This window comes from Nyctibius grandis, chromosome 1 (assembly GCF_013368605.1).
Source record: "Nyctibius grandis isolate bNycGra1 chromosome 1, bNycGra1.pri, whole genome shotgun sequence".
NCBI classification, from domain to species: Eukaryota; Metazoa; Chordata; class Aves; order Nyctibiiformes; family Nyctibiidae; genus Nyctibius; species Nyctibius grandis.
This window is the reverse complement of record NC_090658.1, coordinates 44,286,648-44,304,801: the sequence shown is the minus strand read 5'-3', so window position 1 is coordinate 44,304,801 and position 18,154 is coordinate 44,286,648. Positions and strand designations below refer to the sequence as shown.

Genomic DNA, 18,154 nt, shown 5'->3' with positions numbered 1-18,154 from the left:
ACCTGGGGGTGCTGATCGACAGCCGGCTAAACATGAGCCAGCAGTGTGCCCAGGTGGCCAAGAGGGCCAATGGCATCCTGGCCTCTATCAGGAATAGTGTAGCCAGCCGGTCTAGGGAAGTGATCGTCCCTCTGTACTCGGCACTGGTGAGGCTGCATCTTGAGTACTGTGTTCAGTTCTGGGCCCCGCACTTCAGGAAAGATGTTGAGGTGTTGGAGCGAGACCAGAGGAGGGCGACCAAGCTGGTGAAGGGTCTGGAGGGTCTGACCTACGAGGAACGGCTGAGGGAGCTGGGGTTGTTTAGCCTGGAGAAGAGGAGGCTCAGAGGTGACCTTATTGCAGTCTACAGCTACGTGAAGGGAGGTTGTAGTGGAGTGGGAGTTGGCCTCTTCTCCCAGGCAACTAGCGATAGGACAAGAGGACACAGCCTCAAGCTTCGCCAGGGGAGGTTCAGGTTGGACATTAGGAAGCATTTCTTCTCAGAAAGGGTTATTAGACATTGGAATGGGCTGCCCAGGGAGGTGGTGGAGTCACCATCTCTGTATGTGTTTAAGAAAAGACGGGACATGGCACTTAGTGCCATGGTCTAGTTGACATGGTGGTGTCAGGGCAACGGTTGGACTCGATGATCCCCGAGGTCTCTTCCAACCTGGTTGATTCTGTGATTCTGTGATGTTTTTCTCACATTCAACTTCAGGAAGTACCAGAAGTAGACAATTCTCGTACACATTTCACAGAGGATATACAGGAAAAGTAGATGGGATCGGGAGTAGATCTGATCAGGTCTGCTTGGAAGCCGAAAGCAGAGTAGTGCCACACTCATATGCCAAGTCTTCCACACAGTCTTTGATTTTTGGGGCGTTTGTGGTAAAATCAAAGCACGAGCCTTGCCTCTGGCAGAAGCACCCTGTCAACTGTTTGCCCTCCAGAGCTTCCATTAGTTTCTTCACTTCTTCCCAAATGTTTGTTGAAGGAAAAAAAAAACATTAAACTATCAGCCAGATGCCACAGGGCTGGGAGAAGACAGAAATTTTATTAAACCCTTTGGAGTTCTATAATCATGTTTGTACAAAACTGCCTGAAGACCCAGTGCAAGAAAAGTCGGCAGGAATTACATTTTCTTCACAGTAGATACAGCTGCACAGCAAAAATTCAATTATGAGAATTCTGTGCTTTAAAAAAGCGTAATCCCTATGCCACAGTATGCATGCAAAAAAGTGGAATTACACATGACTATTAACCAATCACAGTAATGAATTAAACAGGAGATTTAAACAATAATGTGAAAGGTAAGATCTTAATTAAATCACTATCATTATCATCACCTGTGTAACAGGTACTTACCCACCTAAACTGAGGATGAAATATGTGTATCAAAGTTTTAGTAAGATAATCTGTTAAAAATACATGCATGGAATGAAACAGAGAGCTGCAGAAGCCCTTTAGGGGGAATGATTTCCCATGAAGAGCCCCACTGGGTAAACCAACCGGAAAAAAAAGATTTACAAAATTGATTTTCATAAGCTGTTCTGAGAAAGGGACAGAATGGACCAAACTTCATTTCAAAATAAGCCTTTTTGCCTCTTAAAAACAATTGGACTTAAGCAGTGGCTAAATTTGGCCATATTCATTCAGAAACATACTATAATCCTGCCACATGAATTTCTGAAAGGCCAACACGCTACAACGCACTGTGAACAGCAACAGGTACACGGGTTACGTTTATCTTTTGAACGGCATTAAGTGAGAACGAAAGCCTGCTCATCATCTTAAGCTTAAATGACTGACATGTAAATAACTTAAGTTATATAATTTCTACCAAGTGTAGCTCAAAGGTAAATGAAATGAAAAGTAAACATCTTTCAAATAAAACCCCCAAAATTACATTCACAAAAAGAAGTTTGTAGCAGAAAATACTTTAATTCGCATTTTATAGATTCAAACGTAGCAAAGATTCAGAAGTGTTTAGATCTCAGCAAGCAGTCCCAACAGTGACTTTGATTTTAATAAATATTACATTTTAATAGGCTAGCTGTACGGAGGAATTGTAAAGTGATGAATTGCTGATTGCTACTTTATAAACATAAGCATCTAGACTGTTTACAACATATTACACGTCATTTCCCAGGAAAGCACAAAGCAAGGTCAGATAAAGGCAACCCAACCATTAAAACACAACTCAAGAAAGTGTGGCACAGTGTATTTCATGCACATACAACGACACACAGCACAAATCATCAGCTGAAGTAGGAAAACACTTTTGTTACTCCAGCTTACACAAGTCTCTATATTTTACTGTTTTAAATTTATGTTCTCACCTTCCTCCTCAGGCACTGAAGAGCAAGATGTTCAGCAACAGTGCCCTACATTTTACCTATGCAGTTTGCGCCAAGTCTTTTTTACTATTTCACATAAGTCTGCATGGCTTGGGAAAAATGAAACATTTTTGTCTTTGTCTTCTCAGTACCTCTGGGATTACAATCATTGCGTCATTTGTACAAGGAAATGTACTTTTACTCTGAAATGAATGGCAGACAATGTTGACAAGCTGATCTCCAACAGGGAGCTGGAATTTAAAATAGTTTACAGGTCATGGACAGTGTCACTAACCCTATTCTTCAGTATAAAAACAGATCTGTAAATTTCTAAAAGTTAGTTTAACATATAAAGAACTAAGTCATCCGACTCACATGGCAAAACTTCATCGGCAGCATAGTCACAGAACGTACATCAAATACAGTAAAAAAGATGGTGACAGGAAAATTGTTTCAACTAGATTTGTAACAGGAAAAATCTTATGTCCTATTTCCACAATGACAGTGAAATGAAACACCATCCATATTTGATCACTAAGCGCGATGTACCTTCAAATGCAACAGAACTTCCCTGTACACAGAATTTGCTGTTCAGTTGCATTCCTGTGTTTTCCTGACACAAAGGAAAAGAAGAAAAGCTTCCCATCTCTTTACGTCCTTATCCAACAGTGTTAACTGTGCCGCATTGTGTCAGTGAGGGTTGCAAGGAGCAGATGCCCAGGATCTATGTGCCTGAATCTCTCACCTGTCCCATGAGAAATGCATGACGCTAGCATGTGATGCTGCTTCAGTGTCCGTAGGTTTTAGCCAGGCACAGGTGGAAAAAAGGAAAAATAGCAAGTTGCATCCCCAGAAGAAGGTTGGAAGCAATTCACTTTCCCCACAAAGTAAGGGGAAAAAGGGAAGAAATTGGGAGACTCAGGTCCTTCCTGGGGCAGCACAGACAACACAATTTATTTTCAACTAGAAAATCCTGCCTAAAGCTTTAGGCACTGTAATAACACAGATAAATCCCAGCTATACAGCATTTTTCACACAAGTGAGCCTACAGGTTCTAGTCCTTGCAGGTCAATCCGAAAGGCAAGGAAATAATGGCCCGCTGAAAAACACACACTTTCAATATATACAATTACTCAGAAAACTTAAGATACTCAGGGTGTAACTCACGTACCAAACACTGCTGTTCGTGTCTGAGCTAGTTACCTTGATTCCCACTTCAATTTAATGAAGAAAAAATAAACTCTAGGGTGCAAATCACTGCATCCTACAGTATACCCTACAGAGCTCAGAACAGGCCAGAAGAATCGACCGAGAAATCACCTGCCCTTCTCCACTAACTAGAAAAAGGAAGCCTGTGGTGACTTGCTCAGACACGGGTGCCCACAGGCAAGAGAGGCTGCTGGGTAAGAACGTAACATCCCCAGGCTGGCATCAGCTTTCTCTAACGGCACATTAAATTATCTACTGGCTTAAACAAGAACTTAGGCCTGGATATCAGTTCATTGCCAATTTGTGCAACTATCACCAAAACTTTGGGGGGGGTGTGTGTGTGTGTGTGTGTGTGCGCGTGTGTGTGTGTGGTTGGTTGGTTTTTTTCTTTCATTTAGCTTATCCCAGTTGGACTCAAGATGGTTCTTTCTTGAGAAACAGTATTTTTCATAACAGCAAGTGTCAGCAGGATAGTCTCTCATTTCCAGTCAGGTAGAAATTTGAGACTAGTCTGGAAACAAAGGCCATAGAGCGTATTCCAGCTTTCAGGAAATCTCAGCTGTAAGGGACCACACTATGGAAGCCAATACAGTTACAATCCTTTATATAAACAGGTCACTAAATATCTGGTAGGGTGAAAAATGTTTAAGAGCACTTTATTTTGTGAAGACTTATTTTTAAAAACAAGAGATATATCTACACTGTATCAGCACTTCCTACATTCATAACTCCTAACTTCATTTTGAAATGTGCTGGTTTAAAAAAAAATTATTACTTCATTTTAAATTTAAACCAATATTTGGTTGCTACTGATCAGTAGTGCTGTTTCTGATTTCTGTTTTGGACAATGGTAAGTTATCATTGACATTTGTGGACAATGATACACCAGTAATTTCTTATTTTATGAAAGTTATGTTATTAACATACCCGTTTTATTACACTGAATATCCTTTTAAAGAAGATACAGTTAGGGATTGCATAGATAGAGTATGCGGTATTAAATGTCAGTGTGATTATGAATTTTAAAAAGCATCTTCTTTTAAAAGTGGCTACAAAAACAGGTTCTTACTCTTTGCACCGACCTTTTAACATAGCACTAAAACATAACCCATAAAAAGCAAATCTATCTCCACAGCTCAAAGATTGAAATGTGTTATTTTAACATTTTAGACATTAAAAAGACTATTTGTGGAAACTAAACTTGTGATTACAATCTAGAAAATAAAATGGGCTAGATGCAAATTCGATTGACAGAGGCTTTTCAGCCAGCAGCACTAACCATCTCCCCCTGCCCTTACCCCCAGTCCCCAAGCAAATGCAGGTAGCCAAGGGGCTACAGAAAAGTCACTTCCTACTGTGCTGCATCAGAGACAAGGTAGTTATTTTAAAGAAAAAAGGAAATTCTGAAAAGCAGCACATAAGGAAAAAAATGTTGATATCAGCATGATGCAAAGGAGCTCAGTATGAAATAAAATTTTCTGCTCAGTAAATTTCCTATTTTTAAGTAAGTTTCATTATTACAGTAAGAAGTCAGAACTCAACAAGAGCCTCATTTCCTTTTTCCCCCCTCCTTTTTTCTTTTCTTTTTTTTTTTTTTACACTTTCAGACAGCCAGAATCAGCATACCCAATCCTTAGAATATACTGAAGCTCAGTACTGGGGAGAGGCGAGAGGTGGACCACCTCTTTCAGGACATGCCAAGTCAGGGTGGAGGTACATATGTTTTCATATAAAACAACTGTCTCAAAAAGACAAGGAAATAAAGAAAATTTATGAAGTTTCAGTACAACAGAACCGTGAGCAGAGAACTTAAAAAATAAACAGATCAGCATAATTTACACATTTAAAAACTATATATCTCATTCATAAATATCTTTTCTAATTAATAACCATTCCTAGTTTAAACATAAATATTCAAGTTGGTATTTGATTTTACTTTTTATCAGTTCATGTGACTCCTGTAAGGATCAGTTCCTTCTGCTCAATGCAGTCATGTAAATGGTCTTCACTAATGGGTTGTGCAAAGGCCTTCATTACCTAGTCTGTTGCAATAAAACTTTAAAATTCTGCAACTCTCTTATACTTGTGGAAAGCCTGTAAAAGAAAAACACCCCTTAAGTGTTAGTAAGTCAACTGTGAAAGAGAAGTGCAAATCATCATCTTCCATAGGGGCTTTTTGTTCATTTTTTTTTGAACACAGTTCTGTTCCAAAGACTAACTAAGATACAACTTTCCCTCAAAAGATCTGCTATCTCACACTCTGTTATATTTACATAATATATTACAGGAATTAAATTTAGATATATTTAAAATTTTCCTGACTTCATTAAACATCTAAAAATCTCTAACCAGAGGTAATAAACGTTAATTACATCCTTTTAAACAGGATCAGATTGTTGTAATCGAGATCTGAAGAACTAGCATAATGAGTGAACAAAGCAAGTTCTACACATTTTTTAAAGCTATTAAAATGTTTTATTTCATCACTTGAATGGGGTAAGCTTTTGCTGTTTTAAAAAAAAATAATCAAAATTAAAGTTTTAACAAAAATAATCACATCATACACAAAAATACAAAAGCCTAAGGGCTAAATAGCAGCATTAAAATATCTCCACATATTTTTCTTCCTTTTCACTACTTTTGACATATACATATTTAAAACAGAAAAAAAAAATGTAGAACAGCTCTACTCAGTGTCCAAAACTGAGGAGACATACCCAAAGTCTAATGCTTAAGACTGTTTGAGACTTAAATCCAGCTTTCACAAGATGGAATTTATGAGATTTCAGATAAATAGATGAACTGGATCCCAACACACAATGATGACCAAGGCCAATAATCAGCACTTCACATACTCAGTTTGATGGCATTAAGTTTATCCATATCACTACTAATAATTCAGCCTTTAAAAGCTACAGCTACATGTACGATACCATCTTTCCACAGACCTTGAGTGTTGACACTGACGTTTTATGGTTTTTCTACTATACAAATGATAAAAACTTACCTTCCAAAGGCATTTACAAGAGCAACTATTTCTTGACGTGTGAGTTGAAAACCTTTTGATGGGCTGTTCTCAGGAAGGCTCTGTATTTCTTTCTCAGAAAACAAGATCTTCAGAGCAGTTCCTAAGCCTTGAGTCTACAAGAAAAGTCCAGTGTTCTAACATCAAGAAGATCACTCCTTTGTGCTCTCAGAAAACCATAAAAAAGTTAAAAAATTACTAATCCGGGCAAACTGTAGCACCAATTCTTATATATTGACACTCCCTCAACCCAAATAATTGTACACAAACCAGGACCCCAATACAAATGCATGCCATCAGTTGTGTACCAGGTTCAGTCACTTATTTAAGAACATTTGTTTCCTCATGAATACTACGCTCTTCATCCTTGTGTTTTTAATTTCCTTTCCCACCTCTTTTCTTCTCAGCCACACCAGATGCATAGGAAAAACACGCCTGTAACAACACTTCCAGCTCCCTTCCGCCCCTTACCTTACAGATGCCCCACTGCTGCAGGAGCTGTTGGATCAGATCTCCCCTTTTCTTCTCCCCTCCCCCTTCCAAGTCAAACTAGGTTTTATTATGAGGTATCACAACACTTCTGCTTTTTCCACCTCCAGTCCCAGTGGCAGACATTGCAGTTTCAGTTTCAACCCCTATTTTCTATACAGAAATAGAACAGAAGAAGCTATTCTTATTTCCCTTTTTAATCGGGCTACAGAAACAACCACTGGATTTTGACAAAAAGTGATTGAGGCTGGCTGCAGGTCAGGAAATCTGGCCCTATTTCATTTTGTGTGAGAAGGAAAAAACAATAATATATCAGAAGCATTAACTAGGACAGGGTAGGCAGAACTCTGGAAATTCAGCAGAGACCACCAGATTTTTGATGTTACAATTTGAAAACTGAACTCTGATAAGCTTAATGCTGTACAGCAGAATAGTACCGTAGGCAACCCAAAGTAACAACTATTCTCAGTCTGGACTTAACATTAGTCTTGAGTTTTAAAATCTTGTTCTCAAAATAAAAATACCAGGTGTCCAGAAACTGAAATTCTGTTTTTCAACTTCCAGCTTTACTGTGCAGCACCTTTGCATTCAATCGCTGCCTTCTGCATAAATTGTGAAAATCTGAATTACTTCTCTTTCTTATGCCTCAATTTGTGGAGTTAAGTCTCACTCTGGATTTTCTAACAATTAAGCAAGCTGTGTATTTCCAGGAAGGCTTCCCACAGGTGATTCTACAAGGCTCATCTGATCACTGAATACAGATAAGATACTGGCTGCCAGTAAGACTTTGCTGTGAAGCATCTGCTTTAAATATAATTTTTTTTGAGAATACAAACTATACCTTCTAATAAACTGAACAGCTGTTGACTAAACAAAATAAACATTTTTTAAACATTTTTTTTTTTAAATTGTTTAACAGTGAACTAAACATATGTCTATTTTTAATATATAGATAAGGATATCAGGGCCAGGTTGGATGGGGCTTTGAGCAACCTGGTCTAGCGGAAGGTGTGGTGGGGGGTTGGAACTAGGTGATCTTTAAGGTCCCTTCCAACACAAACCATTCTATGATTCTATGATATCAAAGACCAACCATGTGCAGAAAGCGTGAATACTAAGGTAAGAGGCATCCTGCCAAACTGAAATAGATGCTTATCTTCTAACCTCCCCCCACCAAGTGCACACACACGTAAAATAAGCTGTACCTGCAGTTTGCCCCACAGCCTGCATTTATCACATCCAACACAATCCATTATGCGGGATATGTTCTTGAAATGCAATCGGAATTCTTCCTATCAGTTAAAAACAAAATAAAAAAGGGTAAGTTAAAGTACCTCTTAGCTTTACAAAAACAGAAGGTTAACTAATCTAGTACCACTAGAATACCAACTCTCTATTACTAAAACTTAACAAAACCACTACCATATGTGGTCACGCCATAACAAAGGTCCACGTAAACCCAGAGTCTTGTTTCCAGGCACTGCTAATAGTTCATTTCTCAAAAAAAACCCCAAAACCAAAAACACAGGACATGCAGGGTAACACTTGGACTCTGTACACTGAGTTTCTAGCAACTTGCTCAAAATTTTCTGAGCTGTAAGTACTGTATCTGTGTCCCTGCCCAATTTTTCTCCCCATTATTCAAATCCCTTTTGAACCAAAGTACCTTTTTGAGAAACTGGCAAACAAGTTACAATTCACAAAAGACATTTCCCGTCCAAAGATATGAGCAGATTGTGGCTTTGCAGCTTCAGAGTGGAAGCAAGCACAGCACAGAACTAATTAAGACGATCTCAAATATTTAAGGTCAGAAAAACACTAGCTGGGCTGATAAACTACTGGCACCTTTCTAATAGCATTCTTTCTAATGCTGATGAAATTCCATACTATTACTGAAATAAGTATTAAAAGTGTTAGTAAGTATTAAACCAGACCTTTATTACTGAGCCACACTCCAGCTGTGGAATTGTAGCATGTACCAAGCTGAACACCAGCACATTAACACCGGAAGTTGCTAAGTAGTAACACTAGGTTCCCAAGTCTAGGAACTATGCTTTTCTAATGTTAAGTATAATATTATATTACATTGTATTATACTATATAAGGCATCAGTTTTTTAAGCAAACATCATTGTTGGGTTTTTTTTTTCAGATGCTTATGAGAAACAGATACTCTACTTAAAAAACACCTTTGCATCTACTGGTAATATCAATTCAACTAATTTGCCTCATCACAGTCCTGACAGCAAACCCAAGGCACTAAACCAGAGACTTCAGTCTGCTTGGCTCAGGACACCACCTTGCATTCATTCACTACAAAGCAGATTAAAAGGCCTCTCAAACACAATTCTGTAAGTTTTTATCCCTGCCTTTTCCACTCTCATGCTTCTCTCTGCTTCTCATAGATAGAGAGGTTTTCTAAAATAACACAACTTAATTCCAAAATGGATATTTTGGATGTCATTCAGAAAAATAGCTTTACCTTTAATGATTTGGCTCCTTTTTTATCTCCAGCAAACATGGACTTTTCATCAAAGTGCATATGGAAGGACCTAATAAAGACAAAATGCAAAAAAAAAAAAAACCCAACAATGGTATAAAATACAGTGTTCCATCGAGCTTGGTGAGCAGCTGATGCCATCAGTGTAAAATACTTTTCAGAGTTCCTAGTGTTTGCAGAATAGCTCTTAAAAATTTACTGAATGGTATCAGTTTTACTATTCAATCACTGTAACTTGAAGTGTTATTTACAGGTTTGTTGAGAATTTTCTTCACTCCATTTCCACTGATAAAGATTTCTTTCTAATACACACTGAAATTGTCTTAATGTTTGCTTTTCAGTTGATCACTGTCTTACCACGTCTCAAATACGTAGCAAGATCATGATCAGTGGCAGCAACGAAGCCACACAGCACATTACCAATTACAAAACTTAGTGAGAAGGTGAGCAAAGAAACTGGACTAAAGAACCTTACAGAGTAAACTGAAGGAAGAAGGGATGGCTAAAACCCCACAGGCTAGGTCTATGATAAAAGCTGGATTACTTAACTAGATCATTAAGACTACATGTACTATCTTCCTTTTCAAAATAAGTTCACAGAATCATAGAATGGTTTCGGGTGGAAGGGACCTTAAAGATTATCTAGTTCAACCCCCCTGCCACAGGCAGCGACACCTTTCCACTAGACCAGGTTGCTCAAAGCCTCATCCAACCTGGTCTTAAACACTGCCAGGGAGGGGCATCCACAGCTTCTCTGGGCAACCTGTGCCAATGTCTCACTGCCCTCACAGTCAAGAATTTCATCCCAAGATCTAATCTAAATCTACCCTCTTTCAGTTTAAAACCATTCCCCCTCGTTCTGTCACTACTTGTCCTCGTAAAAAGCCCCTCTCCCGCTTTCCTGTAGGCCCCCTTCAGGTACTGGAAGGCTGCTAGAAGGTCTCCCCAGAGCCTTCTCTTCTCCAGGCTGAACAGCTCCAACTCTCTCAGCCTGTCTTCATAGGAGAGGTGCTCCAGCCCTCTGATCACCTTCGTGGCCCTCCTCTGGACTCAGGTTGTGCATCTTACACTGAAGAATCAGAAAAAGCAACAAACAGGAAGCAGCCCAGGGTGTTTGTTGTGTGGGGTTTTTTTCGGTGGTTTTTGTTCACCTGTTTGGGTTTTTTGTTTGTTTTGTTTGTTTGTTTGTTTTGTGTTTGTTTTGTTTTGTTTTGTTTTTTAAAGATTGTTATATTCAAACCTCAAAAATATTCATCTCTTCCCATCAAATGTACAAATTCCTCTTGTTCTCTCCCGTTACTTAATTTTATTTCCTCATTCCACCTCTCCTCCTTGTCCTCGCTTATTAAGAAGTCATCTGTTCTCACTTGCAAATATAACTGAGAATTTCAAACTACTGATAAAAAGAAATCTTATGCCTTACTTTGTATCCCTGAAGATATCTAGTAAGAGAGCTTTAGATTCAGCATCCTCATGGCCATTTCCAGTGTAAAGGTCAACAACTGAACGCTCAAAGTATGGTGCAACCTTTGACAAAGCACGCAGCTCAATCAAATATAAGAAATACAAGTTTTTGAGTCTCCTTGGTCCTTCTCCTTTTGTTTCAATAGGGTCAAAGCGGCGAGTGAACTCTTTCACATTCGGTCCCCAGCGAGGCTTCCCCCAGGTTTCTACACAGAGGAAAAAAAGAGCACAGGGAGTACAACATACATATTTAGAAAAAGAAAGTAACTAAGTATACATCAAAAATTTTCAGGAAAAAGCAAATACATGTTATTGTAGAATTCCATTCAGCCATTTTACCTAGGCTTAAATTACCTTCAAGAAGATAATTTGCACACAGATGCAAGTTGATGCTAGCATGAAGTCCAGAAATTAGTTTATAAAACACTCTTTTCTCAAGGCAAAGACCTGTCCAGGAAAAAAGACAAACAGACCCCAAATTAAATACTGGAAATAATGTATTAAAATGTATACACCTTGACATTTCAGTGATGCACATCTGCATCATTTAACTTTCAAGAGTTACAATTACTGTACCTCAGCATTGTTAATAAGCCCTTATATCCATCACAGGAAAAGTTTACCACTTATTTTTTATACGAAGAAGTACTAAGAATGAAGTTTGACATTTCTTACTTGGTATTTTAGTGTTCTAATAAATACAGTCAAATAAGTATGTGGTTAATTAGTATAGCTAAATTGTCACACAAAAGTAAGATGCTTACGTTGTTTGAGCAATAAATTTGAAATAGTATCAAATTTTGACAGTCTGTAAACCAGAACTATACTGTGACCCATCCTAATTAGAATGAAAGCTACCACTGAATTAGAGTAGTGACCTTACAGAAAAACATCAAAAAACCCAGAAAACCTTATGGCAAAAATATTTCTTCCCAGCTCTACTGTAAATTCACTGAAGATTTAAATGCACAGAGCAAAACCTTGAAAAATGACTTTGATGGTACAGACTTCTACAGCATAAACAGAAATGCAGTGGCATTGGGTGGCCAAAATAGAAATTAAATGCAGAAATTACTTATAATATCACTTAGATCCAGAGACAGAGACTACACTTGGAATTTAGGAGTTTGTTCCCTTCTCAAAGATATGTTTGGGTGACTTCCCTGACGCTCCAGTCTCCACAAACAGAAGCAGGAAGAGCTGATGGTGAAACCTATCCGTGAGGCTGAGACATGGCCGGTTTATAGACACCACACTACAAAAAGCATATAGATTTGTGTGCTTTCCTACAATAGCACCAGTTAGAGATTTCCAACTAGACAAGTAAAGGCTTATGAAAGGCAGAATGAACTAAGTTTAAAATTAAGTACATTTAATGCATTTACTTTTCTGCACACCTCCAAAATGCAGTTTTGATTGCTACCACTGTAATAATAACTTCCATTTAAATATGCATAAAAAGCAAATTGCTTTGCCTTTTGAACACACATACTTATGTTAGTTTATATACTGGGAACAGAACCATCAAAAACTTTAATGTTTTTTAAAGCTGTTTTCAAATAAAAATGCTTAGCAATATTACTAATAATTATGTCCCTGCTTAAATGCCTAAAATGAGCAGAAAACTCAAAGTAACTGGTACTGAAGTGAACTCCCCCTTTACAAAAGATGCAACGCTGAAGGGTTTAAGGAGTATACTATCTAAGTGAATGAGAAGATTTCGAAAGACCCTCAAGACAAAAATATTATTTGAATGACACTCAGAGGTTCTGCACAATTTATTAAAAAGCCCACACTATGAAAAATATTTGGGGAGAGGAAAAAAATACTATAGTGTTTCTTCTAGTGAATTTAACATTATACTAATGCATCCAAGAGGCTTTACCTTCTAGCCAGGTGTAGAAAGATTCTCCTGTAAATACAAAGTATACAATTAAATGAAGAGTACTCGTTACAGTATCTTTATATTACTACGAATACTAACATTAGCTGCCATCTGGATACAAAGCTAAATAATTTAGCTACTAAAGTGCAAATAGGCACTGAAGTGACTGAACTTTGAGGTTAGTTTAAATCTGTTGGGATCAGACTAGGAGAAATACAAGAATGAACATGACTAAGCTACTGGTTAGGGCATTCAGAAGTGTATGAAAGCACAAGCCTGATTATATGTACTAGTGGTGAAAGACATGATAGAAGAGTGTAATTATATCTGATAGCCTTTACCTTGACTGCTACTGTCTGAAGGTTTCCTCTAGGCTTAGATCTTTTGCCTGAGAGCTTTCAGCTGACTGAAAAAATCTTAAAGTCTGTCTCACTGTAGACAGACCAAATGCTTCCCCTCGCCCCTCCCCCCTTCCCAAAATCAACAAGGACATTCAAGAAAGTACACAAGAAAACTGTCACTCTTCTTTTAAGGGATCTGACATCAGTATCAATGGGGCTCTGGAGGACACCCAAGAATCTTTTACTTTATGCATCTCCAGTTATCTCACTAATAACAGATCACAACAAGGATATGTTCTTACAAGGATAAGAACATATTTCTTACAAGGATAAGAACCAACAACAGAACTTCATTTTGCTCTTACCCACGTCTTCCCCCTACTCCAAATGAAAGAATTATCCCAATAAAAACATGATCAATCATCTGCATAAAAACATAACTTTCCTGCTCTCTAAGGCAAGAGCAATAAAGTGAATAAATCAGATGTCCAAAACTCTTTAATGCTTACTTAATTTCCGCAGGTCAAGCAAAGTAAGATGACTTACCATCATCTCCTCCTTAGGGGGGGGAAAAAAAAAATCCATAAGCATTAAAATGATAATTTCCACAGCAAAGCAGTAATGAAACACAGGCTTTACTACAAATACTGAAAAAGTACATGAAGCCTTATTTAACCTACAAAAAAACAGGCTACTTTCCAACCTCTTCCTCCTCCTCAAGACCACCTGAGACTAAACACATCATCATAATGCAAGTCACTAAGAATTTGAAATCTTAGCTGGTTTACATATTCTTGAAAGCTATATTTTAGCTTCAGAAAGATGGCTAGGAAATCTTCTTCTTCAATTCCCATTACTCAACAATCTGACCAGTGCTCCTTTCTGAAATTCTGATCCTTGAGTTAAACTGCTCTTACAATTCTTTTTATTTTTGTATGCCAGCAATATATTATCTCAATATTTATAATTACTAAAAGCTATCTTGATTTTCTAATGTGTGGTGATATGTTTTCTAACTCAATCTATTGGCTAACAGTTAATTTTTAAAGGAAATGAGACACACTGACAGGGGAAAGCTGACTCATTTGGAACACCAGGTTATAGGTTTCAATTTAAATTTGAAAACTTAAAAAAATTAAAACCCAAGTCACTGGCATACTTTTTTTTTTACATTCTTGTAGATAACTGAGCCTTCCTAAGTATCCACTCTTTCTTCAAATAATGCAATTATTTGTACATTTGTAATACACTAAACATTATGGATGGAAAATGTAAAGCTACATTACACTAGGATGACTACGAGCTAAAGTGATTAAATGCTCTAGGAAAAAAAGACATGGAAAGAATATAAAAGCGTTGAAAGTTTTACTAAACTTAACTCCTTCCCATCCACACTGGAAAATTACTGTGACACTTACTAAACAGTTTGAGACTTGCTTTAGTTTTCACATTAGCTCCTCTGACATTAATAAGCCTATTCATATGCGTAAGATTACGGATGTATGTAATCAAGTATCACAAACCTTAGTCTAAATATTGAAAATGGACAGCTACTTCTACACAGGAAATGAAAAAAGCAGAAAGCACACCTACAGACTGAAGATCACTATTTGTATCACTTGTACTGCGATAGTCACTATGTTAAAAGAACTGCATTAGAAAATAAAACAGGCAAGACCCACCCCTACTAGGCGCCAGTGGATTTAAAGGACGATAGACAGATCGAGGCCTAGAAAATAAGTTAGAAAACACAAAAATCAGTTTTAAGCTAAACCAAAGTGCAGGTATAAGAAATAGGCTTCCTCTCCCTCTCAATTACTTGAAGCAGTTTTCTTCATAGATGCTGTTCCATACTCTCCAAGCAGAAGGCCCCTTGTATCCAGTGTAACGTTCTGGATTCAGCAGCAAATCCACATACTGTGCATCTGGAGATCTCTCATCTAAATAGGATGTTACATATTCTTTTGTTACATATTCTAACTCATCATTTAAAAAAGATTACATGTAAAAAAAAACAGACACACAGAATAAAATATAAATAAGAGGTCTTCAGATAATACTATTCTGCCTTCCAGTTGGATCATAAATGCCTTGTACGTACAAATACAGCAATATACACGCTAAATAGAAAGCTCAAAAGTATATAATTTATTCCAAAGTCTCTTGTGCAGCCAGAATTTCTATAATGTCTGAACACGTTCTATGTGGCTTCAACTCCACCATAAACACTTGTCATGCAATGTGTTCTCTCACCCTACGCTAAGATATAAACAGTGTTTTGTTTTAAATGGGCTTCAAATTCAAAGTTTATTTGTCCAGCAGTATTTGGTTGGGGGGAATTGTTTTTTTGAAATGTGTATACTGCTACGGGGGCTTCTTGATAAAGACAAGGTCAAAGAAGTGCATCTTGTAGTTGGTGCATATTGTATATTTATTAGCTAAATCACTTTCTTCCCCAAGATACCCTTGTATACTGTCAAAAAGTCACATTGCTTACTTGAACAAACCTACAGCATATTGCAGAATGCTCTGTTGGTTATAGCCAGAAACATGGACTTGGTAGTGTTCGGTTAATGGTTGGACTTGATGATCTTAAAGGTCCTTTCCAACCAAAACAATTCTATGATTCTATGTTATTTAAGCAGCATGTCAACAAGTTATACCCTCATCTCTAAAGCCCACTACAAATTCAGGCAACATACCCAAAGAAAATTGTGAAACAGTACCCTCTCTGCTTGAAAACTCTGTATAAATAGAAACTTAAGTTTTGAGCTATAAGCAGTAAAAAGCAGGAAGAATTCCCTCCTCTTTGAAATTCTAGGTCAAGAACAACTCATGCTTAAGAAAACCCGCATACAATACAAGCCAGTAGTCCAGAGACTTATTCATAGGAATAGGCCAAGCAGTGCCACAGAGTATTTCCTCAGATGTCAAAAAAAGCCACAGAAACAGAGAGTGAAAACTGCTCTGAAAAGAAGAGATGATTCTGCATGAGCAGTTAAGCATCACTTCAGCAGTAGTAGCAAAAACAAAGAAAAGAGACAGACACAAGACGCACAACACCACAGTGAGTGCCAGATGGGACAAAGTCAAATTACAGCTTGCTTTATTTCTTTGACATCATGGCTAATCTAAGAAGTTCCTACACTTCCTGGTCACTTCACGTCTCCATTTTTTCTTCTCATTATCCACATACAACTGAGTCTGTGGGGCAGTGCAACAGAAGGATGGAAAGCTGACCTGGGTTATGAAGTTGTTTTCAGCTAGATCAATTCCCTTATCTAGTTTATCATTAAGCCCAACAAAAAGCTAGTAAAAAGTAAAATTGATGATACAGTTTTGTGCTACAGTTGAGTGAATGAAGAACTCTCGCACCACCAGGAAGAGAGGAGAGGAAGACAACAAGAGCTCCTACCTCCTCCCAGTAAAGTTGTTCTCTCTCACCTCTCCCTGCTCCACCTCACAAACTCACCTGATAAGCCAGTTCATCCCAACAATCTGGGAGATGTCAACTTACTTTCCTGCTATTCAAGTAAGCTGGATCAGCTTACCATGCAGAAAGATGCATGCCAGAGCAAAAAAAGCACTGGAAGAACACAATTGGGGGCAGTACCTCCTCCTTCAGCAGGGCATGATGTAGGGAGAGATAAAGGTATAGAATCAGGAACCACTTAAGTTAGCATTACTTCTAAAAGAAATGCTCCTAAACTACACCTTTCCCAACTGAGTTCTCTTAAATAGGCAGCTTGAAGATGACAGAGGCAGCAGCAGCTTACTGCATATAACAGTTCAGATCTATAGTAATGCTCATCAAGTATTTATTACAGAAACAGTTTATATAGAAAGTTTTCACAGATAAGACGCAGCAGAAGTGCTGAAAGAGAACCACAGCTGGTAAGTCCACTACAGCTGCTACTTTCTCAGGTGACACCAAACATTAGCCTAAAGGTAGTTTAAAACACCTTTCATTATGCCCTAAGTCTTCCTAGCATAGAACACTTCCTAAGGTATTTATTAAAATGGCCGTTAGCAGTCATTCCTGAACTTAGCAATTCTCATGATTATCTGAAAAAAATTCCTGTGAGCTTTGAATGCTACAAGCAAATAAAAGGACTCACATATGTGGAGCAGAGGGAAGACACAATCTAGTATCCTCATGTTTTAAGAGTAAGAAAGCCTTTACAAATAAGAGTGAATTTAGTGCAGAGATCATGTGGAAACATAGCGAGGCTGGAGGAGGAGCAAGCTCAGCCCAAGCATAGACAGTAGAATAGCAACAATAATAATATAGTAGTAAGAAACTGAATCAGGTGCAAGTAATTTGTCTTATATTTGTGATAGATGCAACTCTTGTGAGAAGAAGCCTTTTAAAAAATAGATGTGAAATTCCTCCCATTTACTTTCTTTTTTATTTCCATAAGTCTCCTGTCCATTGTACTAACACAGGATGACAGTGAATGTGCATTGTGTAGACTACTAAATGCTCCTTGTAAAAAATTGCATTCTTTGCATATAAGATGATATTAACTGTCACATCTCCATTTAGCTCAAAATTTAAACTTTTAAAAAATTGTTATTTGCAGAGAAACAATAATATTTTGTGTTTTTTAAGAGACAGTAAATAAAATGAACACTCTGAAAAAGCTTAAACATTTTACCATCAAGTTCACAAAAATGATCCTGTGAATCATCGTATCTTGCCCAGTCAATGAAAGCCTCCTTACTTTGGTTACTGAGGGGAAGAAAACACATTTTATTTTAAACTTTTAAATAAACAACATCAGTGAGAGCTACCGAAAGAAACACAATCCACATATAGTAGTTAACTTGGAACTGAATTCTGAATTGCTATATCTGACACTCGAGAATATATGGAGTTACCGCTTGTCAGCTATACAGAGATTCAAGTAGGCATCAACTGCAATAC

The 18,154-nt window shown here is 37.7% G+C and overlaps 1 protein-coding gene across 1 annotated transcript in view; it reads right to left on the bottom strand.

Moving 5' to 3' along the window:
- Positions 1-1,072: 1,072 nt before the first annotated feature.
- ERO1B (endoplasmic reticulum oxidoreductase 1 beta) overlaps positions 1,073-18,154 on the bottom strand; it is a 34,464-nt gene continuing 17,382 nt past the window's right edge. Inside the window, exons 6-16 of the mRNA XM_068402473.1 lie at positions 17,886-17,959; positions 15,047-15,167; positions 14,910-14,956; positions 13,774-13,785; positions 12,887-12,913; positions 11,356-11,448; positions 10,961-11,207; positions 9,520-9,589; positions 8,244-8,330; positions 6,532-6,665; positions 1,073-5,618 (exon numbers count right to left, since the gene is read on the bottom strand). Coding sequence (XP_068258574.1) covers positions 5,558-5,618; positions 6,532-6,665; positions 8,244-8,330; positions 9,520-9,589; positions 10,961-11,207; positions 11,356-11,448; positions 12,887-12,913; positions 13,774-13,785; positions 14,910-14,956; positions 15,047-15,167; positions 17,886-17,959 — 973 coding nt within the window. The 3' untranslated portion in view covers positions 1,073-5,557. The remainder of the gene's footprint in view (positions 5,619-6,531; positions 6,666-8,243; positions 8,331-9,519; positions 9,590-10,960; positions 11,208-11,355; positions 11,449-12,886; positions 12,914-13,773; positions 13,786-14,909; positions 14,957-15,046; positions 15,168-17,885; positions 17,960-18,154) is intronic.